At 49.0% G+C, this 25,000-nt stretch overlaps 1 protein-coding gene across 2 annotated transcripts in view; it reads left to right on the top strand.

The window, feature by feature from the left end:
* Window positions 1-25,000, top strand: part of dennd4b (DENN/MADD domain containing 4B) — a gene marked incomplete at its 5' end in the record, with an annotated part of 49,058 nt that overhangs the window by 21,298 nt on the left and 2,760 nt on the right. The window contains 18 exons of one of the 2 annotated variants that reach the window (XM_079226887.1): window positions 1,298-1,398; window positions 1,967-2,182; window positions 2,334-2,479; window positions 2,775-2,908; window positions 2,983-3,109; window positions 3,516-3,722; window positions 3,882-4,010; window positions 5,699-5,843; window positions 16,547-16,690; window positions 17,135-17,372; window positions 17,675-18,005; window positions 18,245-18,349; window positions 18,530-18,697; window positions 19,332-19,514; window positions 19,631-19,870; window positions 20,428-20,524; window positions 20,613-20,778; window positions 22,399-22,457. In XM_079226887.1, the coding sequence (XP_079083013.1) occupies window positions 1,298-1,398; window positions 1,967-2,182; window positions 2,334-2,479; window positions 2,775-2,908; window positions 2,983-3,109; window positions 3,516-3,722; window positions 3,882-4,010; window positions 5,699-5,843; window positions 16,547-16,690; window positions 17,135-17,372; window positions 17,675-18,005; window positions 18,245-18,349; window positions 18,530-18,697; window positions 19,332-19,514; window positions 19,631-19,870; window positions 20,428-20,524; window positions 20,613-20,778; window positions 22,399-22,457 (2,936 nt within the window). Of the gene's footprint in view, window positions 1-1,297; window positions 1,399-1,966; window positions 2,183-2,333; window positions 2,480-2,774; window positions 2,909-2,982; window positions 3,110-3,515; window positions 3,723-3,881; window positions 4,011-5,698; window positions 5,844-16,546; window positions 16,691-17,134; window positions 17,373-17,674; window positions 18,006-18,244; window positions 18,350-18,529; window positions 18,706-19,331; window positions 19,515-19,630; window positions 19,871-20,427; window positions 20,525-20,612; window positions 20,779-22,398; window positions 22,458-25,000 lie in introns of both variants that reach the window. The other variant, XM_079226886.1, reaches the window with a different exon arrangement.

Here is a 25,000-nt window from a genome sequence, read left to right as displayed (position 1 = left end):
GTGCTTCAGTCTGTTGGCAACAAGCCGGTCTGTGAGGCTGCGGAAGAGCGCGCGCATCCGTAAATCTCCTTCAGAGTAAAAGCAGTGCTGTTGTATTGCATTCATGGCGTGCATCTTATTTATTTTTTCTCTTTTTTGATTGACCTCGCGCGGGCCGGACTGGGAGCCGTAAGATGCCCAGGTCTGAACTACGCCGTCTGGGAGAGATTAAAGTGAAGCACTTGTGTGCGGCAGCATTAAGACCCTCCAATGCAAAAAATAAATAAAAATGAGTTAACACATGATCAAATAATTAATTATATTAGACGTGTTAGACGTGTGTTAGGTATTTTTTTTATATATATATATATATATATATATAAAATGCTGTACGACCCGCCCAGTGTGTGAACCTGGACACCAACACCGTAGCTATTTTATAATTTAATTGTTTTTCACAAATGCACTACATGTATTATAATTATTTTTCCCTCTTAGTTTATTTCCTCATGGCACAGCTCCTGTCTTCCTCTGTTGCTCTGCCTTCAGCCTGCAGCGCTGTGGTCAGTGCAGCTGGTTTTAAGGAGAAGCTTTCATCCAATTAGATGTTCTCCTCCTGTGTCTCTGTCAGCAAAGCAGTTTAAGCTTTAACAGATTAAAGTACAGAGAGGACGTTGTGGTTCATTGTCATGGACTTCAACAAATCAGATCTTTAGTTTGACAAGCTGGGCGGATTCTTTGACGTGCAGCGCCCTTGAAATGGCGTGGACGTGTATGATTCAGTGGTGATCTGACTCTTCCGAGCATGGAGGGAGGTCACAGGGTGTGGACCGACCTGCGGAGCTATTTTAACCACTTTGACAAGAAGAAAAGGCGCGGCCGCTCCATGGAGCGATGTTCCATGGCGCTCACCTCGTAATGTCTGCATCCTGCTGACCGACTGGACCGGTCCAACCCCGTCGGGTCAACAACAATGCATGTTGTCCAAGTAACCACCAAGCAACCAGTCACATTCAGAAATAACTAAACAATCCAACAAAACTAAAACACTGCCCACACACACATCTCCATGGCTGACCAGCAGCTACAGCAGCGCTGTGTGCGATTCAATACGACTGCAGATGTAAACAACAAGTAACACAGCCATCGTTCCACTCGCCACATGCCCGTAATCCTACCCTGATCTTTCTAAAGCTGTCAGATAAATGAGCAGTAAAAGGTACTTTGAGATGAGACCTAACTCTAGTAAAGTATTAGTATTAGTAGAGTACTTATGTTGTCTTAGAAATTTAGTTTTTTTTACATTTTTCCCTTTCAGGTCAGATGAAAAGAAGCCGTTGTCGTGGCGATCGTTACCCAGGAAGCACGGCAAGACTCTGTTTAACACGCTGACCGTCCTGCACAAGACCCTGGAGAAGAGTGAGCTCCTTTCACAATAAGAGCCCGGTGTCTATATGTAATATATATTACATGGAGAGAGTTGTCCCAGAGAGACCTGCGGTTCAAAGGTTTTAACCATTTATTTGTTTAATTAATTAAAAACCTTGAACCCAACGGCAGCATCGTGAGCGCAGAGCCGTCAATCCTCAAACGGACTAGTCCAGTGCTTCTAGGTTCCATGAGATGACTCGTAACACGCGTGTGTATGTGTGTGTATACACACTCAAAAGTCTCAGTAGACCACAAACACTTTAATCACTTTTGGCCACTTTAATTATGTTCATCATCTGGTGCAATATATAATACATTTAAATACTTTTCATATACTGTTTTTACTCCGTCTGTACATTTAATATTGCTATTGTATTCTTCTTTACTGTTCTTATTACTGTTTTACTGTTTATTTATATTACTTGATTTTTGTTTACTTACTATGTCTCTGTGTGCACTGCTGCTGTAATCCTGTAATGTCCCCACTGCGGGCCTAATAAAGGATATATATATATATATATATATATAACTCAATCACATGAACGTCCCCCTGCAGTCTGCACCCCCGGCCAGGAGGAGGCCACGCTGGAGTTCCTGCTGACGGACTACGATCAGATCTACCGCAGTCAGAAGCAGCTGGAGCTGGAGATCCAGGAGGCCTTCCTGCGCTTCATGAGCGGCCTGCTGAGGGGCTACCGCACCTTCCTGCTGCCCATCACCCAGAAGCCCTCTGACACCACCACGGACTGCAGCTCCCTGTTCAACCTGCAGGGTGTGTGTGTGTGTGTGTGTGTGTGTGTGTGTGTGTGTGTGTGTGTGTGTGTGTGTGTGTGTGTGTGTGTGTGTGTGTGTGTGTGTGCGCACGGCGTGAGGGTACAGCGGTATTGATCAGCTGTGTCTAACTGACCGATGGCCTCCTGCAGGCTTCCTGAAGTCTCGGGATCGAACGCAGCAGAAGATCTACAGCCAGCTGACGAGGACTCAGATGTTCACTCAGTTCATAGAGGAGTGCTCCTTCGTCAGCGACCGGCACGCCTGCCTCGAGTTCTTCGACGAGTGTGTCCAAAAGGTCAGAACCACGTCTTCAGGTTGGGTTATATATCTTTACATCATATTCTATATATGTAGGTTCAGGTTGGGTTATATATCTTTACATCATATTCTATATATGTAGGTTCAGGTTGGGTTATATATCTTAACATCATATTCTATATATGTAGGTTTAGGTTGGGTTATATATCTTAACATCATATTCTATATATGTAGGTTCAGGTTGGGTTATATATGCAGCGTCTTCACTGTGGAAGCAGCTGCAGGAACAGGAAGTACATGTTATCTCAGTGAGTGTTTCTGTTCTCCTCCAGGTGGACGTGGAGAAGCCGGAGGAGGTGAGGCTGATCGATCTGGATGAGACTCACGGTGGAGAACACACCGTCTTCATCATGCCTCCTGAGGAACCACAGGAACCCGACGGGTCCGAGTGCGCGGCGCTCTACAGGTACAGAGGTTCCATGTTGTGCGGAGGGTGTGTGTTTCCCTTTGTGTCTGCTGATGTGACTTCCTCGTGTGCAGTTATGAAACCTTCCCCACACTGAGGCCGGAGCTCTTTGACCGACCCCAGGACCAGGTCCAGGACCAGCTCCGGGTACCGGCAAAGGGCAGCGCCCCCAGCAGCCCGGCCCCCCGCAGAACCAAGCAGGTACCGCAACGCACCACCATCCAGACTCCCTCTGGAGCCAGAACCTGGTTACCACAACCCCTCTGGAGCCAGAACCTGGTTACCACAACCCCTCTGGAGCCAGAACCTGGTTACCACAACCCCTCTGGAGCCAGAACCTGGTTACCACAACCCCTCTGAAGCCAGAACCTGGTTACCACAACCCCTCTGAAGCCAGAACCTCGTTAACACAGAACCTCTCTGAAGCCAGAACCTCGTTAACACACAACCCCTCTGAAGCCAGAACCTCGTTAACACAGAACCTCTCTGAAGCCAGAACCTCGTTAACACAGAACCTCTCTGAAGCCAGAACCTCATTGACACACCAGAACCTCGTTAACACATACACATATATATATATTTATATATTTATATTTTGACCTCCCAGGAGATCAAGCTGGCCCAGAAGCGAGCCCAGAAGTACTCGGCGGTGCCGGACATGTGGTCCAAGTGCCTGCTGGGTCACTGCTACGGGCTCTGGTTCATCTACTTGCCCACCTTCGTGCGGGCGGAGACCGCCAAGGTGCGCGCGCTGCACACGGCCTACGACGTGCTCAAACACATGGAGAACCGCAAGGTGGTGCTGCCGGACGAGGTGAGTCACCGGGCCAAAGGTCACGCCAAGGAAGTACAGTGTGCAGTACACAGTATGTACTTCCTTCATCAGCATTATACAACTAGGGAATCAATGTATTCTGCAGTAAGACTACGATTATAGTGTGTGTGTGTGTGTGTGTGTGTGTGTCTGTCTCAGGTGTGTTACAGGATCCTGATGCAGCTGTGTGGTCAGTACGGTCAGCCGGTTCTCGCCGTTCGGGTTCTGCTGGAGATGAAGAAGGCTGGAATCACCCCGAACACCATCACCTACGGGTACTACAACAAGGTAACACACACACACACATGTCACATGTCCTCTGTCCTCACATGTCTGTCCTCACATGTCTGTCCTCTGTCCTCACGTGTCCTCTGTCTTCACGTGTCCTCTGTCCTCACGTGTCTTCTGTCTTCACGTGTCCTCTGTCCTCACGTGTCCTCTGTCCTCACGTGTCCTGTGTCCTCACGTGTCTGTCTTCACGTGTCCTCTGTCTTCACGTGTCCTCTGTCTTCACGTGTCCTCTGTCCTCACGTGTCCTCTGTCTTCACGTGTCCTTACGTGTCCTCTGTCCTCACGTGTCCTCTGTCCTCACGTGTCCTCTGTCCTCACGTGTCCTCTGTCCTCACGTGTCCTCTGTCTTCACGTGTCCTCACATGTCCTCTGTCCTCACGTGTCCTCTGTCTTCACGTGTCCTCTGTCTTCACGTGTCCTCTGTCCTCACGTGTCCTCTGTCTTCACGTGTCCTCTGTCTTCACGTGTCCTCTGTCTTCACGTGTCCTCTGTCCTCACATGTCTGTCCTCACGTGTCCTCTGTCTTCACGTGTCCTCTGTCTTCACGTGTCCTCACATGTCCTCTGTCTTCACGTGTCCTCTATCTTCACGTGTCCTCTGTCCTCACGTGTCCTCTGTCCTCACTTGTCCTCACGTGTCCTCTGTCCTCTGTCGGCCTCTGTCTTCACGTGTCCTCACGTGTCCTCTGTCTTCACGTGTCCTCTGTCCTCAGGTGTCCTCTGTCCTCACGTGTCCTCTGTCCTCACGTGTCCTCTGTCCTCACATGTCTGTCCTCACGTGTCCTCTGTCTTCACGTGTCCTCTGTCTTCACGTGTCCTCTGTCCTCACGTGTCTTCTGTCTTCACGTGTCCTCTGTCCTCACGTGTCCTCTGTCTTCACGTGTCCTCTGTCCTCACGTGTCTTCTGTCTTCATGTGTCCTCTGTCCTCACGTGTCCTCACGTGTCCTCTGTCCTCACGTGTCCTCTGTCCTCATGTGTCCTCTGTCCTCACGTGTCCTGTGTCTTCACGTGTCCTCTGTCTTCACGTGTCCTCTGTCTTCACGTGTCCTCTGTCCTCACGTGTCCTCTGTCTTCACGTGTCCTCACATGTCCTCTGTCCTCACGTGTCCTCTGTCCTCATGTGTCCTCTGTCTTCACGTGTCCTCTGTCCTCACGTGTCCTCACGTGTCCTCTGTCCTCACTTGTCCTCACGTGTCCTCTGTCCTCACGTGTCCTCTGTCCTCACGTGTCCTCTGTCTTCACGTGTCCTCACATGTCCTCTGTCCTCACGTGTCCTCTGTCTTCACGTGTCCTCTGTCCTCACGTGTCCTCTGTCCTCACGTGTCCTCTGTCTTCACGTGTCCTCTGTCCTCACGTGTCCTCTGTCCTCACGTGTCCTCTGTCCTCACATGTCTGTCCTCACGTGTCCTCTGTCTTCACGTGTCCTCTGTCCTCACGTGTCCTCTGTCCTCACGTGTCCTCTGTCCTCACATGTCCTCTGTCCTCACGTGTCCTCTGTCCTCACGTGTCCTCTGTCCTCACGTGTCTGTCCTCACGTGTCCTCTGTCCTCACGTGTCCTCTGTCCTCACGTGTCTGTCCTCACATGTCCTCTGTCCTCACGTGTCCTCTGTCCTCACGTGTCCTCTGTCCTCACGTGTCCTCTGTCCTCACGTGCCCTCTGTCCTCACGTGTCCTCTGTCCTCAGGCCGTGCTGGAGAGCAAGTGGCCGTCCACCAGTCAAGGAGGACGTCTCCGCTGGGCCAAGCTGAGGAACGTCTTATTGGCTGTGGCTCAGTTCAGACGGCCAATCAAACGGCGTCAGAAGAGTGGAACAGTTGGGTCACGAGGAGGTCAGACATGAATATAAATAAATATCTTCTAGACGTGTGTTAGATGTGTGCTAGACGCGTGCTAGACGTGTCTTAGACGCGTTAGACGTGTGTTAGATGTGTGCTAGACGCGTGCTAGACGTGTCTTAGACGCGTTAGACGTGTGTTAGATGTGTGCTAGACGTGTTAGACGTGTGTTAGATGTGTGCTAGACGCGTGCTAGACGTGTCTTAGACGCGTTAGACGTGTGTTAGATGTGTGCTAGACGCGTGCTAGACGTGTCTTAGACGCGTTAGACGTGTGTTAGATGTGTGCTAGACGCGTGCTAGACGTGTCTTAGACGCGTTAGACGTGTGTTAAATGTGTGCTAGACGCGTGCTAGACGTGTCTTAGACGCGTTAGACGTGTGTTAGATGTGTGCTAGACGTGCTAGACGTGTTAGACGCGTTAGACGTGTGTTAGACGGGTTAGACGTGTGTTAGACGCGTTAGACGTGTGTTAGATGTGTGCTAGACATGTTAGACGTGTGTTAGACGCGTTAGACGTGTGTTAGATGTGTGCTAGACGCGTGCTAGACGTGTCTTAGACGCGTTAGACGTGTGTTAGATGTGTGCTAGACGCGTGCTAGACGTGTCTTAGACGCGTTAGACGTGTGTTAGATGTGTGCTAGACGCGTGCTAGACGTGTCTTAGACACGTTAGACGTGTGTTAGATGTGTGCTAGACACGTGCTAGACGTGTTAGACGCGTTAGACGTGTGTTAGACGGGTTAGACGTGTGTTAGACGCGTTAGACGTGTGTTAGATCTGTGCTAGACATGTTAGACGTGTGTTAGACGCGTTATACGTGTGTTAGATGTGTGCTAGACGCGTGCTAGACGTGTCTTAGACGCGTTAGACGTGTGTTAGATGTGTGCTAGACGCGTGCTAGACGTGTCTTAGACGCGTTAGACGTGTGTTAGATGTGTGCTAGACGCGTGCTAGACGTGTCTTAGACGCGTTAGACGTGTGTTAGATGTGTGCTAGACGCGTGCTAGACGTGTCTTAGACACGTTAGACGTGTGTTAGATGTGTGCTAGACACGTGCTAGACGTGTTAGACGCGTTAGACGTGTGTTAGACGGGTTAGACGTGTGTTAGACGTGTTAGACGTGTGTTAGATCTGTGCTAGACATGTTAGACGTGTGTTAGACGCGTTATACGTGTGTTAGATGTGTGCTAGACGCGTGCTAGACGTGTCTTAGACGCGTTAGACGTGTGTTAGATGTGTGCTAGACGCGTGCTAGACGTGTCTTAGACGCGTTAGACGTGTGTTAGATGTGTGCTAGACGCGTGCTAGACGTGTCTTAGACGCGTTAGACGTGTGTTAGATGTGTGCTAGACGCGTGCTAGACGTGTCTTAGACGCGTTAGACGTGTGCTAGACACGTGCTAGACGTGTTAGACGCGTTAGACGTGTGTTAGACGGGTTAGACGTGTGTTAGACGCGTTAGACGTGTGTTAGATGTGTGCTAGACATGTTAGACGTGTGTTAGACATGTTAGACGTGTGTTAGACGCGTTAGACGTGTGTTAGATGTGTGCTAGACGCGTGCTAGACGTGTCTTAGACGCGTTAGACGTGTGTTAGATGTGTGCTAGACGCGTGCTAGACGTGTTAGACGCGTTAGACGTGTGTTAGACGGGTTAGACGTGTGTTAGACGCGTTAGACGTGTGTTAGATGTGTGCTAGACATGTTAGACGTGTGTTAGACGCGTTATACGTGTGTTAGATGTGTGCTAGACGCGTGCTAGACGTGTCTTAGACGCGTTAGACGTGTGTTAGATGTGTGCTAGACGCGTGCTAGACGTGTCTTAGACGCGTTAGACGTGTGTTAGATGTGTGCTAGACATGTTAGACGTGTGTTAGACGCGTTATACGTGTGTTAGATGTGTGCTAGACGCGTGCTAGACGTGTCTTAGACGCGTTAGACGTGTGTTAGATGTGTGCTAGACGCGTGCTAGACGTGTCTTAGACGCGTTTGACGTGTGTTAGATGTGTGCTAGACGCGTGCTAGACGTGTCTTAGACGCGTTAGACGTGTGTTAGATGTGTGCTAGACATGTTAGACGTGTGTTAGACGCGTTAGACGTGTGTTAGATGTGTGCTAGACGCGTGCTAGACGTGTCTTAGACGCGTTAGACGTGTGTTAGATGTGTGCTAGACGCGTGCTAGACGTGTCTTAGACGCGTTAGACGTGTGTTAGATGTGTGCTAGACGCGTGCTAGACGTGTCTTAGACACGTTAGACGTGTGTTAGATGTGTGCTAGACACGTGCTAGACGTGTTAGACGCGTTAGACGTGTGTTAGACGGGTTAGACGTGTGTTAGACGCGTTAGACGTGTGTTAGATCTGTGCTAGACATGTTAGACGTGTGTTAGACGCGTTATACGTGTGTTAGATGTGTGCTAGACGCGTGCTAGACGTGTCTTAGACGCGTTAGACGTGTGTTAGATGTGTGCTAGACGCGTGCTAGACGTGTCTTAGACGCGTTAGACGTGTGTTAGATGTGTGCTAGACGCGTGCTAGACGTGTCTTAGACGCGTTAGACGTGTGTTAGATGTGTGCTAGACGCGTGCTAGACGTGTCTTAGACACGTTAGACGTGTGTTAGATGTGTGCTAGACACGTGCTAGACGTGTTAGACGCGTTAGACGTGTGTTAGACGGGTTAGACGTGTGTTAGACGTGTTAGACGTGTGTTAGATCTGTGCTAGACATGTTAGACGTGTGTTAGACGCGTTATACGTGTGTTAGATGTGTGCTAGACGCGTGCTAGACGTGTCTTAGACGCGTTAGACGTGTGTTAGATGTGTGCTAGACGCGTGCTAGACGTGTCTTAGACGCGTTAGACGTGTGTTAGATGTGTGCTAGACGCGTGCTAGACGTGTCTTAGACGCGTTAGACGTGTGTTAGATGTGTGCTAGACGCGTGCTAGACGTGTCTTAGACGCGTTAGACGTGTGCTAGACACGTGCTAGACGTGTTAGACGCGTTAGACGTGTGTTAGACGGGTTAGACGTGTGTTAGATGTGTGCTAGACGCGTGCTAGATGTGTGCTAGACATGTTAGACGTGTGTTAGACATGTTAGACGTGTGTTAGACGCGTTAGACGTGTGTTAGATGTGTGCTAGACGCGTGCTAGACGTGTCTTAGACGCGTTAGACGTGTGTTAGATGTGTGCTAGACGCGTGCTAGACGTGTTAGACGCGTTAGACGTGTGTTAGACGGGTTAGACGTGTGTTAGACGCGTTAGACGTGTGTTAGATGTGTGCTAGACATGTTAGACGTGTGTTAGACGCGTTATACGTGTGTTAGATGTGTGCTAGACGCGTGCTAGACGTGTCTTAGACGCGTTAGACGTGTGTTAGATGTGTGCTAGACGCGTGCTAGACGTGTCTTAGACGCGTTAGACGTGTGTTAGATGTGTGCTAGACATGTTAGACGTGTGTTAGACGCGTTATACGTGTGTTAGATGTGTGCTAGACGCGTGCTAGACGTGTCTTAGACGCGTTAGACGTGTGTTAGATGTGTGCTAGACGCGTGCTAGACGTGTCTTAGACGCGTTTGACGTGTGTTAGATGTGTGCTAGACGCGTGCTAGACGTGTCTTAGACGCGTTAGACGTGTGTTAGATGTGTGCTAGACGCGTGCTAGACGTGTCTTAGACGCGTTAGACGTGTGTTAGATGTGTGCTAGACGCGTGCTAGACGTGTCTTAGGCGCGTTAGACGTGTGTTAGATGTGTGCTAGACGCGTGCTAGACGTGTCTTAGACGCGTTAGATGTGTGCTAGACGGGTGCTAGACGTGTCTTAGACGCGTTAGACGTGTGTTAGATGTGTGCTAGACGTGTTAGACGCGTTAGACGTGTGTTAGACGGGTTAGACGTGTGTTAGACGCGTTAGACGTGTGTTAGATGTGTGCTAGACATGTTAGACGTGTGTTAGACGCGTTAGACGTGTGCTAGACGCGTGCTAGACGTGTCTTAGACGCGTTAGACGTGTGTTAGATGTGTGCTAGACGCGTGCTAGACGTGTCTTAGACGCGTTTGACGTGTGTTAGATGTGTGCTAGACGCGTGCTAGACGTGTCTTAGACGCGTTAGACGTGTGTTAGATGTGTGCTAGACGCGTGCTAGACGTGTCTTAGGCGCGTTAGACGTGTGTTAGATGTGTGCTAGACGCGTGCTAGACGTGTCTTAGACGCGTTAGACGTGTGTTAGATGTGTGCTAGACGCGTGCTAGACGTGTCTTAGACACGTTAGACGTGTGTTAGATGTGTGCTAGACACGTGCTAGACGTGTTAGACGCGTTAGACGTGTGTTAGACGGGTTAGACGTGTGTTAGACGTGTTAGACGTGTGTTAGATCTGTGCTAGACATGTTAGACGTGTGTTAGACGCGTTATACGTGTGTTAGATGTGTGCTAGACGCGTGCTAGACGTGTCTTAGACGCGTTAGACGTGTGTTAGATGTGTGCTAGACGCGTGCTAGACGTGTCTTAGACGCGTTAGACGTGTGTTAGATGTGTGCTAGACGCGTGCTAGACGTGTCTTAGACGCGTTAGACGTGTGTTAGATGTGTGCTAGACGCGTGCTAGACGTGTCTTAGACGCGTTAGACGTGTGCTAGACACGTGCTAGACGTGTTAGACGCGTTAGACGTGTGTTAGACGGGTTAGACGTGTGTTAGATGTGTGCTAGACGCGTGCTAGATGTGTGCTAGACATGTTAGACGTGTGTTAGACATGTTAGACGTGTGTTAGACGCGTTAGACGTGTGTTAGATGTGTGCTAGACGCGTGCTAGACGTGTCTTAGACGCGTTAGACGTGTGTTAGATGTGTGCTAGACGCGTGCTAGACGTGTTAGACGCGTTAGACGTGTGTTAGACGGGTTAGACGTGTGTTAGACGCGTTAGACGTGTGTTAGATGTGTGCTAGACATGTTAGACGTGTGTTAGACGCGTTATACGTGTGTTAGATGTGTGCTAGACGCGTGCTAGACGTGTCTTAGACGCGTTAGACGTGTGTTAGATGTGTGCTAGACGCGTGCTAGACGTGTCTTAGACGCGTTAGACGTGTGTTAGATGTGTGCTAGACATGTTAGACGTGTGTTAGACGCGTTATACGTGTGTTAGATGTGTGCTAGACGCGTGCTAGACGTGTCTTAGACGCGTTAGACGTGTGTTAGATGTGTGCTAGACGCGTGCTAGACGTGTCTTAGACGCGTTTGACGTGTGTTAGATGTGTGCTAGACGCGTGCTAGACGTGTCTTAGACGCGTTAGACGTGTGTTAGATGTGTGCTAGACGCGTGCTAGACGTGTCTTAGACGCGTTAGACGTGTGTTAGATGTGTGCTAGACGCGTGCTAGACGTGTCTTAGGCGCGTTAGACGTGTGTTAGATGTGTGCTAGACGCGTGCTAGACGTGTCTTAGACGCGTTAGATGTGTGCTAGACGGGTGCTAGACGTGTCTTAGACGCGTTAGACGTGTGTTAGATGTGTGCTAGACGTGTTAGACGCGTTAGACGTGTGTTAGACGGGTTAGACGTGTGTTAGACGCGTTAGACGTGTGTTAGATGTGTGCTAGACATGTTAGACGTGTGTTAGACGCGTTAGACGTGTGTTAGATGTGTGCTAGACGCGTGCTAGACGTGTCTTAGACGCGTTAGACGTGTGTTAGATGTGTGCTAGACGCGTGCTAGACGTGTCTTAGACGCGTTAGACGTGTGTTAGATGTGTGCTAGACGCGTGCTAGACGTGTCTTAGACACGTTAGACGTGTGTTAGATGTGTGCTAGACACGTGCTAGACGTGTTAGACGCGTTAGACATGTGTTAGACGCGTTAGACGTGTGTTAGACGGGTTAGACGTGTGTTAGACGCGTTAGACGTGTGTTAGATCTGTGCTAGACATGTTAGACGTGTGTTAGACGCGTTATACGTGTGTTAGATGTGTGCTAGACGCGTGCTAGACGTGTCTTAGACGCGTTAGACGTGTGTTAGATGTGTGCTAGACGCGTGCTAGACGTGTCTTAGACGCGTTAGACGTGTGTTAGATGTGTGCTAGACGCGTGCTAGACGTGTCTTAGACGCGTTAGACGTGTGTTAGATGTGTGCTAGACGCGTGCTAGACGTGTCTTAGACGCGTTAGACGTGTGCTAGACACGTGCTAGACGTGTTAGACGCGTTAGACGTGTGTTAGACGGGTTAGACGTGTGTTAGACGCGTTAGACGTGTGTTAGATGTGTGCTAGACATGTTAGACGTGTGTTAGACATGTTAGACGTGTGTTAGACGCGTTAGACGTGTGTTAGATGTGTGCTAGACGCGTGCTAGACGTGTCTTAGACGCGTTAGACGTGTGTTAGATGTGTGCTAGACGCGTGCTAGACGTGTTAGACGCGTTAGACGTGTGTTAGACGGGTTAGACGTGTGTTAGACGCGTTAGACGTGTGTTAGATGTGTGCTAGACATGTTAGACGTGTGTTAGACGCGTTATACGTGTGTTAGATGTGTGCTAGACGCGTGCTAGACGTGTCTTAGACGCGTTAGACGTGTGTTAGATGTGTGCTAGACGCGTGCTAGACGTGTCTTAGACGCGTTTGACGTGTGTTAGATGTGTGCTAGACGCGTGCTAGACGTGTCTTAGACGCGTTAGACGTGTGTTAGATGTGTGCTAGACGCGTGCTAGACGTGTCTTAGACGCGTTAGACGTGTGTTAGATGTGTGCTAGACGCGTGCTAGACGTGTCTTAGGCGCGTTAGACGTGTGTTAGATGTGTGCTAGACGCGTGCTAGACGTGTCTTAGGCGCGTTAGACGTGTGTTAGATGTGTGCTAGACGCGTGCTAGACGTGTCTTAGACGCGTTAGATGTGTGCTAGACGGGTGCTAGACGTGTCTTAGACGCGTTAGACGTGTGTTAGATGTGTGCTAGACGCGTGCTAGACGCGTTAGACGTGTGTTTGACGCGTTAGACGTGTGTTAGACGGGTTAGACGTGTGTTAGACGCGTTAGACGTGTGTTAGATGTGTGCTAGACGTGTTAGACGTGTGTTAGACGCGTTAAACGTGTGTTAGATGTGTGCTAGACGCATGTTAGACGTGTGTTAGACGCGTTAAACGTGTGTTAGATGTGTGCTAGACGCGTGCTAGACGCGTTAGACGGGTTAGACGTGTGTTAGACGCGTTAGACGTGTGTTAGATGTGTGCTAGACATGTTAGACGTGTGTTAGACGCGTTATACGTGTGTTAGATGTGTGCTAGACGCGTGCTAGACGTGTCTTAGACGCGTTAGACGTGTGTTAGATGTGTGCTAGACGCGTGCTAGACGTGTCTTAGACGCGTTTGACGTGTGTTAGATGTGTGCTAGACGCGTGCTAGACGTGTCTTAGACGCGTTAGACGTGTGTTAGATGTGTGCTAGACGCGTGCTAGACGTGTCTTAGGCGCGTTAGACGTGTGTTAGATGTGTGCTAGACGCGTGCTAGACGTGTCTTAGACGCGTTAGATGTGTGCTAGACGGGTGCTAGACGTGTCTTAGACGCGTTAGACGTGTGTTAGATGTGTGCTAGACGCGTGCTAGACGCGTTAGACGTGTGTTAGACGCGTTAGACGTGTGTTAGACGGGTTAGACGTGTGTTAGACGCGTTAGACGTGTGTTAGACGCGTTAGACGTGTGTTAGATGTGTGCTAGACATGTTAGACGTGTGTTAGATGTGTGCTAGACGCATGTTAGACACGTTAGACGTGTTAGACGTGTGTTAGACGCGTTAAACGTGTGTTAGATGTGTGCTAGACGCATGTTAGACGTGTGTTAGACGCGTTAAACGTGTGTTAGATGTGTGCTAGACGCGTGCTAGACGCGTTAGACGTGTGTTAGACGCGTTATACGTGTGTTAGATGTGTGCTAGACGCGTGCTAGACGTGTCTTAGACGCGTTAGACGTGTGTTAGATGTGTGCTAGACGCGTGCTAGACGTGTCTTAGACGCGTTTGACGTGTGTTAGATGTGTGCTAGACGCGTGCTAGACGTGTCTTAGACGCGTTAGACGTGTGTTAGATGTGTGCTAGACGCATGCTAGACGTGTCTTAGACGCGTTAGACGTGTGCTAGATGTGTGCTAGACGCGTGCTAGATGTGTCTTAGGCGCGTTAGACGTGTGTTAGATGTGTCCTAGACGCGTGCTAGACGTGTCTTAGACGCGTTAGATGTGTGCTAGACGGGTGCTAGACGTGTCTTAGACGCGTTAGACGTGTGTTAGGTGTGTGCTAGACGCGTGCTAGACGCGTTAGACGTGTGTTAGACGCGTTAGACGTGTGTTAGATGTGTGCTAGACATATTAGACGTGTGTTAGACGCGTTATACGTGTGTTAGATGTGTGCTAGACGCATGTTAGACACGTTAGACGTGTTAGACGTGTGTTAGACGCGTTAAACGTGTGTTAGATGTGTGCTAGACGCGTGCTAGACGTGTCTTAGACGCGTTAGACGTGTGTTAGATGTGTGCTAGACGCGTGTTAGACGTGTCTTAGACGCGTTAGACGTGTGTTAGATGTGTGCTAGACGCGTGCTAGACGTGTCTTAGACGCGTTTGACGTGTGTTAGATGTGTGCTAGACGCGTGCTAGACGTGTCTTAGACGCGTTAGACGTGTGTTAGATGTGTGCTAGACGCGTGCTAGACGTGTCTTAGACGCGTTAGACGTGTGCTAGATGTGTGCTAGACGCGTGCTAGATGTGTCTTAGGCGCGTTAGACGTGTGTTAGATGTGTCCTAGACGCGTGCTAGACGTGTCTTAGACGCGTTAGATGTGTGCTAGACGGGTGCTAGACGTGTCTTAGACGCGTTAGACGTGTGTTAGATGTGTGCTAGACGCGTGCTAGACGCGTTAGACGTGTGTTAGACGCGTTAGACGTGTGTTAGATGTGTGCTAGACATATTAGACGTGTGTTAGACGCGTTATACGTGTGTTAGATGTGTGCTAGACGCATGTTAGACACGTTAGACGTGTTAGACGTGTGTTAGACGCGTTAAACGTGTGTTAGATGTGTGCTAGACGCATGTTAGACGTGTGTTAGACGCGTTAAACGTGTGTTAGATGTGTGCTAGACGCGTGCTAGACGCGTTAGACGGGTTAGACGTGTGTTAGACGCGTTAGACGTGTGTTAGATGTGTGCTAGACATGTTAGACGTGTGTTAGACGCGTTATACGTGTGTTAGATGTGTGCTAGACGCATGTTAGACACGTTAGACGTGTTAGACGTGTGTTAGACGCGTTAAACGTGTGTTAGATGTGTGCTAGACGCGTGCTAGACGTGTTTGACGCGTTAGACGTGTGTAAGACGCGTTAAACGTGTGTTGGATGTGTGCTAGACGTGTTATATGTGTGTTAGACGTGTGTTAGACGTGTGTTAGACGCGTTAAACGCGTGTTAGACGTGTGTTAGACGCGTGTTAGGCGCGTTAGGCGTGTGTTAGACGCGTGCTTGACGTGTGTTAGACGTGTGTTAGATGTGTGTTAGACCCGTTAAACACGTGTTAGACGCGTGTTAGACGCGTGTTAGGCGTGTTAGACGCGTGCTAGACGTGTGTTAGACGCGTGCTAGACGTGTGTTAGACGCGTGCTAGACGTGCTAGACGTGTTATACGCGTTAGACGTGTGTTAGACGGGTTAGACGTGTCCTAGATGTGTGCTAGACGTGTGTTAGATGTGTGCTAGACGTGTGTTAGACGCGTTATACTTGTGTTAGATGTGTGCTAGACGCGTGCTAGACGTGTGTTAGACACGTTAGACATGTTAGACGGGTGTTAGACGTGTGTTAGACGTGTGTTAGATGCGTTAAACGTGTGTTGGATGTGTGTTAGACGTGTGTTAGGTGTTATAGGTGTGCTAGACGTGTGTTAGACGCGTTAAAGGTGTGCTAGACGTGCGTTAAACGTGTGTTAGACGTGTTGGACGCGTTTTACGTGTGTTAGATGTGTGCTAGACGCGTGTTAGACGTGTGTTAGACACGTTAGACGTGTGTTAGACGTGTGTTAGATGCGTTAAACGTGTGTTGGATGTGTGCTAGACGTGTTAGACGTGTGTTAGACGTGCCAATGTGTGTTAGACGTGTGTTAGACACGTTAGACGTGTGTTAGACGTGTGTTAGATGCGTTAAACGTGTGTTGGATGTGTGCTAGACGTGTTAGACGTGTGTTAGACGTGCCAATGTGTGTTAGACGTGTGTTAGACGCGTTAGAGGTGTGCTAGACGTGCGTTAAACGTGTGTTAGATGCGTTAGACAGGTGTTAGACGTGTGTTAGGCATGTGTTAGACGCGTTAGATGTGTGCTAGACGTGCGTTAAACGTGTGTTAGACGCGTTAGACGTGTGTTAGACGTGTGTTAGACGTGTTAGACAGGTGTTAGACGTGTGTTAGACGTGTTAGATGTGTGCTAGACGTGTTAGACGTGTGTTAGGCATGTGTTAGACGCGTTAGATGTGTGCTAGACTCGTTAAACGTATGCTAGACGTGTGTTAGATGTGTGCTAGACGTGTTAGACGAGTGTTAGATGTGTGCTAGACGTGTTAGACATGTTTAGCGTGAAGGATCAATCTCCACCACCATAACCAAAAAATTTGGACTTTCAAAATGGAAAATGTGTAAATTGGATAAACAAGGACATGAATGACATCATAATGTGGTTTATTCTGTTCTTCTCTAAAAGAAGCGACGGTGAGGCCCCTCCCCCACTCGACTCTCATTCGTCAGTCCAGTTGGAGCGGTCTGTCCGAGAGCTCCAGTCACGAGTCTCTGACGGGCTCGCTGGTGAAGAGCAGCAGTCTGAGCAGCATGAAAACGCCCACAGACAGTAAGACCCCTTCACCCGGGTCAGGGTTATCTAGTCTAATATACAGGGTCAGGGTTTTAGTCTCGTATCTAATTCATGTCCGTGTCCTGGGTGGTTCTGGGTTCTGTCTTCATGTCCGTGTCCTGGGTGGTTCTGGGTTCTGTCTTCATGTCCATGTACTGGGTGGTTCTGGGTTCTGTCTTCATGTCTGTCCTGGGTGGTTCTGGGTTCTGTCTTCATGTCCGTGTCCTGGGTGGTTCTGGGTTCTGTCTTCATGTCTGTCCTGGGTGGTTCTGGGTTCTGTCTTCATGTCCGTGTCCTGGGTGGTTCTGGGTTCTGTCTTCATGTCCGTGTCCTGGGTGGTTCTGGGTTCTGTCTTCATGTCCATGTACTGGGTGGTTCTGGGTTCTGTCTTCATGTCTGTGTTCTGGGTTCTGTCTTCATGTCCGTGTCTCCGTCCCTCAGAGGGGACGCTTTGCAAGAAGACCATCCTCCGTAGTGCAGGGACCAACGGCTGCGGGGACTCGGCCTCCTGTAAGCCCCCGATGGGACGCAGGGACGCCTCCACCCCGCCTGCGGCGCCCCCTGGTGGCCTCCTGGTCCGGCGCAGTGAGGTCTGCCTCTCCACCTTCTACAAGGACTGTGTCGAGTCGGCCGACTCCGAGCCGGACTGCAGCTGCCAGCCGGCAGAGAGAGACGGCAGGTCAGTGAGAATGGGAATGACTTGTATTCAGGGATCCTGCTCTCAGTAATACTTCTAGCCTTGGATTCATAACTTCTGTTTCAGATGTTTGGAGGCTCTTAAATCTTCTGTAGTGAGATTTCAAAGGTGCATTCTTTTCACGTGAATTTCCTCCACTGATGCAAGAAAGTGTGGAGAATAGATTGCAAGTTCATACGGTACTCGTGTTAAAACAGCTCTAACAGTTTAACTACACAAGCACTGCGTCCTGTAACCATGGCTGTGACCCTCACCTCGTCTACCTGTTGACCTTTGACCTTCAGACCCTCCGGGACACGAGACTCTGCCGGCAGGAATAAAGTCGTGGACGAGAACTACAACAACGTGTCCTCCCCGAGCCGAGGAGGTCTGGCAGGAAAGCTGCAGCAGCTTCTCACGCCCACGAGACACCGAGTGTCTGTGCGCCGGGCCGCCAGCGTGGACGACCGTAGAGGAGGAGGAGTAGGAGGAGTAGGAGGAGTAGGAGGAGTAGGAGGAGGAGGAGGAGGAGGAGGACGACGACGAAGGGTGTCTGAACAAAGGCAGTCCAGGAAGGCTCAAGTGGCTGAAACATTGCTGAGAGCCAAGGAGAGGCTGGTCAGCGCGACCTCAGAGGTTCGACTGCTACGTGTTGTCTTCACATTTACCCTCAACTGTGACTGTGGATTCAGACATAGTGTTACCAACGGATTCCATTTAAATTCTTTGTCTCACAATTTGAGTTTTATTCTCGTATGAGAAATGGAAGAGGGGGCTCTCTATATGGTGACGTCTCTTGAAGCATCGTAGAAGAACTAGAGTTTGTTAAATTGAATCATGTGGTCTTCTTCATAATCTCACTCCTCTTCTCTCAGAGTTCGTTGTCTATAGGAAGTGACCTGGACCTGACGGACACGCCCTGTGCAGCCTTTCCTCTGCGGCGGTCCTGGGACGCCAACCAAGAGGGGGCGGGGCTGGAGGTACTGGTCCCTAACGGGAAAGGACGTGAGGTTTATTGGGCCCTGGATAGATTTTTTCGAGCTACTTTATTTCATGTTGTACTATTACTACTATTCTACTTTGTACTATCTGACAGCTTTAGAAAATACATAAAATACTCTGATAGAAAATGTAAATGTGTCCTCCCTCTGTGTGTCCAGGTGTTGATGTCCAGCTGCTCTCTGTGTCGCAGCTGCAACTCGTTGGTCTATGACGAGGAGATCATGGCTGGATGGACATCTGACGACTCCAACCTGAACTCGTCATGCCCGTTCTGCCCCGGGACCTTCGTCCCCTTCCTGAGCGCTGAGATCTGTGACCCGGGACCTGTCGGCAGGTACTGACTCTAATCCTAAACCAGGTCTCTCCTGCACCCTGGTACGGACTCTATCCCTGAATCAGGTCTGTCCTGCACCCTGGTACGGACTCTAACCCTGAATCAGGTCTGTCCTGCACCCTGGTACGGACTCTAACCCTGAATCAGGTCTGTCCTGCACCCTGGTACGGACTCTAACCCTGAATCAGGTCTGTCCTGCACCCTGGTACGGACTCTATCCCTGAATCAGGTCTGTCCTGCACCCTGGTACGGACTCTAACCCTGAATCAGGTCTGTCCTGCACCCTGGTACGGACTCTAACCCTGAATCAGGTCTGTCCTGCACCCTGGTACGGACTCTAACCCTGAATCAGGTCTGTCCTGCACCCTGGTCCTAACCCTGAATGCCTTATTGTAACATGTATTCTTACCAGTAGCAGCTCAAAACCATATAATGTACTGTTTTTATATAAAGTAATAACATTAATATTGAGCAGAATAAAGTTCAGCCTATTGGTTCGGCTCTCTCATTTCTCATGTGACCCCTTGGGGAAATGAATTGCAAATGAATCCAGATAATGGTTTTGTAAACTGAATCATTTGTAGCGCCACCGGAGCCGATCTTGGCTAACGTCACTCCATCTTTAGGCTTCTTCTTTGTCCTCTTCTCTGAGTGCGGAGCGCAGCAACTGGAACGTGGAGGACGAGGTGGAGAGTGCTGCGAGGCCCCCCAGTGGTCAGGAGGCCTCCCTGCGCAACCCGTGTAACGGTCTGAGTGAAGACTCCAGCTCCGAGACCAGCAGCTACTCGGAGAACAGCAGAACCACCACGGTAACGTGCACCTTAACTGTGTCTCTTGTCCTCTCGCCTGCATACTTCCTATCCCGCTGCATACTTCCTGTCCCGCTGCATACTTCCTGTCCTGACGGTCTGGGATCCCCCCGCAGGCTTCCTTAGCAGGCGGCGCCCCCCAGGTGACGGTGGCCTACCTGAGCCCTCTGGTCCTGAGGAAGGAGCTGGAGAGTCTGCTGGAGAACGAGGGCGAGGTGGTCCTGGCCCAGCCTCAGTTCCTGGAAAACCACTCTATCATCTTCTGGAACCTGGTGTGGTACTTCCAGCGCCTCGGTCTGCCCAGTAACCTGCTGCAGCTGGTCAGGGCCTCGCCACTGGGCAGCCAGTTCACACAGGTAGCACCAGTCAGATGTGATGTCCATAGAGGACCGTTAACCTTCAGATGTGATGTCCATAGAGGACCATAGAGGACCGTTAACCTTCAGATGTGATGTCCATAGAGGACCGTTAACCTTCAGATGTGATGTCCATAGAGGACCGTTAACCTTCAGATGTGATGTCCATAGAGGACCGTTAACCTTCAGATGTGATGTCCATAGAGGACCATAGAGGACCGTTAACCTTCAGATGTGATGTCCATAGAGGACCGTTCACCTTCAGATGTGATGTCCATAGAGGACCGTTAACAGCCAGTCAGAGTTTTCACAACACAAACCTTCTCAAAGGAGTTGAAACATTCGAAAAGCTGCAGATCTACAGAAGCAATAGACATTTGCAATTATTCAAATTATTATTATTTTAAATAAATGACCAAAATTCATTACATGGCTATTTGTTATTTTAGTAAACTCGCCAGAAAATAAGAAAAATTCGGATGTCCAAATAGCCTCAACATAAACCCTCGTCTGAATGAAGTCCGCTAAGTGGAGGGTTCTCTCTTCGTGTTCCCCAGTTGGAGAACCCGGCGATGAGGGTGCGGCTGCTCTGGGACACCCTGAACCCCGACACGGACCAGTGGCCCCCCCTCTACATCCTCTGGAGGATCCACAGTAAGACACAGACTCAGGAATAAGAACTCAACTCTTTCCAATGTGTCTAGCTCTCTCATGAGACTGCACCTCCTGCTCCATCCACCAGGCGGCACCCCCGTGAGGAGCTACAGTTGGAGGAGGCACAACCACCCCTTCACGCTGGCCTTCCTGGAGGAGGTACTGCGCTGGGTCGGCATGAACGAGGTGCACAAAGCCGTCACCCTCTTCCTGGACACGCTGGCCAAACAGCCGGGGAACGCCTGGACTCAGAGGTGTGGTTACACTGGCTTATACTGGGGTTACACTGGCTTATACTGGTTATATTGGGTTACATTGGGGTTATACTGGGGTTACACTGGTTTATACTGGTTATACTGGTTATATTGGGTTGCACTGGGTTACATTGGGGTTACACTGGTTTATACTGGTTTACATGGGGATTACATTGGGGTTACACTGGTTTATACTGGTTACATTTGGGTTATACTGGGTTTACATTTGGGTTATACTGGGTTACACTGGGTTTACATTTGGGTTATACTGGGTTTACACTGGGTTTACATTTGGGTTATACTGAGTTTACACTGGGTTATACTGGGTTTACATTTGGGTTACACTGGGTTTACATTTGGGTTCCACTGGGTTTACATTTGGGTTACACTGGGTTTACATTTGGGTTATACTGGGTTTACATTTGGGTTACACTAGGTTTACACTGGGTTTACATTTGGGTTATACTGGGTTTACACTGGGTTTACATTTGGGTTATACTGGGTTTACACTGGGTTTACATTTGGGTTATACTGGGTTTACACTGGGTTTACATTTGGGTTATACTGGGTTTACACTGGGTTTACATTTGGGTTATACTGGGTTTACACTGGGTTTACATTTGGGTTATACTGAGTTTACACTGGGTTTACATTTGGGTTATACTGGGTTTACATTTGGGTTATACTGGGTTTACACTGGGTTTACATTTGGGTTATACTGAGTTTACACTGGGTTATACTGGGTTTACATTTGGGTTACACTGGGTTTACATTTGGGTTACACTGGGTTTACATTTGGGTTATACTGGGTTTACACTGGGTTATACTGGGTTTACATTTGGGTTACACTGGGTTTACATTTGGGTTACACTGGGTTTACATTTGGGTTATACTGGGTTTACATTTGGGTTATACTGGGTTTACACTGGGTTTACATTTGGGTTATACTGGGTTTACATTTGGGTTATACTGGGTTTACACTGGGTTTACATTTGGGTTATACTGGGTTTACACTGGGTTTACATTTGGGTTATACTGAGTTTACACTGGGTTTACATTTGGGTTATACTGGGTTTACATTTGGGTTATACTGGGTTTACACTGGGTTTACATTTGGGTTATACTGAGTTTACACTGGGTTTACATTTGGGTTATACTGGGTTTACACTGGGTTTACATTTGGGTTATACTGGGTTTACATTTGGGTTATACTGGGTTTACACTGGGTTTACATTTGGGTTATACTGGGTTTACACTGGGTTTACATTTGGGTTATACTGGGTTTACACTGGGTTTACATTTGGGTTATACTGGGTTTACACTGGGTTTACATTTGGGTTATACTGTGGTTACACTGGGTTTACATTTGGGTTATACTGTGGTTACACTGGGTTTACACTGGGTTTACATTTGGGTTATACTGTGGTTACACTGGGTTTACATTTGGGTTATACTGGCGTTACACTGAGGTTCCACCACTGGACGGTTTCCAGTGGGGTCAGTTTTCGAATAAGAGTGAGTATGAGTAATACGTCTAAGTTCTTATGCAGTGAATTGACAATACATGGCCTTTTTATGAATTCTTTGTTTGTGGCTGTGCGTGTGTTTTGTGTTTGACAGGAGTTTGTACAGAGAGTTCCTCTTCCTCACACTGGCAGCTATGGGCAAAGACCACGTTGGTAAGACGCGCACCTCTTTCTCAGGGCTTTGTCACTAACCCTAACCGCCCCAGCGACTTATCAAGATGTGCCGGATTTCTACAATGTTACTTCGGTGAAAATGTATTCTTCATGTTGGAGTTAAATGCTCTATTTTTACTCCCTCCCTAACCTATTTGTATTGGTCAAAATCAACACTGACCTCATCATGGATGAAATTATCACAAAATCTCATCCCATCCTTTACCACTCCGTTCGCTGTACGCTAGCTGTATGCTAGCGGTACTCTAGGCAGTAGCGGGCCGTCAGGGTCTGCTAAGTCTTCTCTGCTGGCCTAATCAGAATCACAAAGTTATAGGTATTTTATAATTTAATTGTTTTTCACAAATACACTACATGTATTATAATATTTTTTCAGCTCCTGTCTTCCTCTGTTGCTCTGCTTCCAGCCTGCGGTGCGGCTGCTGGTTAAGACCGCTCATAGAGAGCGGGTTAAACTACATGGAGAAGCCTGCTAGCATTATGGACGTGTGTTGCCACAGGGCCCAGCGTGACCATTAATGTGCGCTGTGATTGGTCAGTGGTGCAGCGGCAGCAGGTGGCGGTAATGCACCTTTTGTTGGATGCCATCCGCATTAAAAAATAAGAAGAAGCTAGATGAAATGGACTTACTTTCGCACAGAGGGTTACGGAGGGTTATGAAGGGTTACGGGCTTGTGGTGAGTGAACCCGCATGAGACACGCAGCAGGACGCTTGAAGCAGGAATACACATTTAGAGGAGACGTGACTCCGCGCTGTTGGTGTAGGTGTACGCTAGGTGCAAGCTAGGGAGCAAAGGTTGCTGTGCAGTTTAAGGTTAATAACACCTGTTCAGTGTGACATCACATTCATGTCTCTATGGTGACTACAAAGGTCTAGCCAGCAGCTGCTTAGCTTTGTGTAGCTTAGCATAATGACTAGAAACAGGAAGCGATTCTGGGATAACATTTCAACAGCTCGTAGTGTAGGATCAGGGTTAAGAGTCCCATCAGGGTTAAGAGTCCTGCAGGATCAGCGTTAAGAGTCCATCAGGGTTAAGAGTCCTGCAGAATCAGGGTTAAGAGTCCATCAGGGTTAAGAGTTCTGCAGAATCAGGGTTAAGAGTCCATCAGGGTTAAGAGTTCTGCAGAATCAGGGTTAAGAGTCCCATCAGGGTTAAGAGTCCTGCAGGATCAGGGTTAAGAGTCCATCAGGGTTAAGAGTCCTGCAGAATCAGGGTTAAGAGTCCATCAAGGTTAAGAGTCCTGCATAATCAGGGTTAAGAGTCCATCAGGGTTAAGAGTTCTGCAGAATCAGGGTTAAGAGTCCATCAGGGTTAAGAGTTCTGCAGAATCAGGGTTAAGAGTCCATCAGGGTTAAGAGTTCTGCAGAATCAGGGTTAAGAGTCCATCAGGGTTAAGAGTTCTGCAGAATCGGGGTTAAGAGTCCCATCAGGGTTAAGAGTTCTGCAGAATCGGGGTTAAGAGTCCATCAGGGTTAAGAGTTCTGCAGAATCAGGGTTAAGAGTCCCATCAGGGTTAAGAGTTCTGCAGAATCAAGGTTAAGAGTCCCATCAGGGTTAAGAGACCCATCAGGGTTAAGAGACTTGCAGAATCGGGGTTAAGAGTCCCATCAGGGTTAAGAGTCCCATCAGGGTTAAGAGTTCTGCAGAATCAGGGTTAAGAGTCCATCAGGGTTAAGAGTTCTGCAGAATCAGGGTTAAGAGTCCATCAGGGTTAAGAGTTCTGCAGAATCAGGGTTAAGAGTCCATCAGGGTTAAGAGTTCTGCAGAATCGGGGTTAAGAGTCCCATCAGGGTTAAGAGTTCTGCAGAATCGGGGTTAAGAGTCCATCAGGGTTAAGAGTTCTGCAGAATCAGGGTTAAGAGTCCCATCAGGGTTAAGAGTTCTGCAGAATCAAGGTTAAGAGTCCCATCAGGGTTAAGAGACCCATCAGGGTTAAGAGACTTGCAGAATCGGGGTTAAGAGTCCCATCAGGGTTAAGAGTCCCATCAGGGTTAAGAGTCCATCAGGGTTAAGAGACTTGCAGGATCAGGGTTAAGAGTCCCATCAGGGTTAAGAGTCCATCAGGGTTAAGAGTCCTGCAGAATCAGGGTTAAGAGTCCATCAGGGTTAAGAGTTCTGCAGAATCAGGGTTAAGAGTCCATCAGGGTTAAGAGTCCTGCAGAATCAGGGTTAAGAGTCCATCAGGGTTAAGAGTCCTGCAGAATCAGGGTTAAGAGTCCATCAGGGTTAAGAGTTCTGCAGAATCAGGGTTAAGAGTCCATCAGGGTTAAGAGTTCTGCAGAATCAGGGTTAAGAGTCCATCAGGGTTAAGAGTCCTGCAGAATCAGGGTTAAGAGTCCATCAGGGTTAAGAGTCCTGCAGAATCAGGGTTAAGAGTCCCATCAGGGTTAAGAGTCCTGCAGGATCAGGGTTAAGAGTCCATCAGGGTTAAGAGTCCTGCAGAATCAGGGTTAAGAGTCCATCAGGGTTAAGAGTCCTGCAGAATCAGGGTTAAGAGTCTATCAGGGTTAAGAGTTCTGC

The sequence above is a fragment of the Taurulus bubalis genome (genome assembly GCF_910589615.1).
Source record: "Taurulus bubalis genome assembly, chromosome: 12".
Taxonomy (NCBI): Eukaryota; Metazoa; Chordata; class Actinopteri; order Perciformes; family Cottidae; genus Taurulus; species Taurulus bubalis.
Note: the sequence above shows the minus strand (reverse complement) of the source record. Positions and strands in the feature narration are given on the sequence as shown.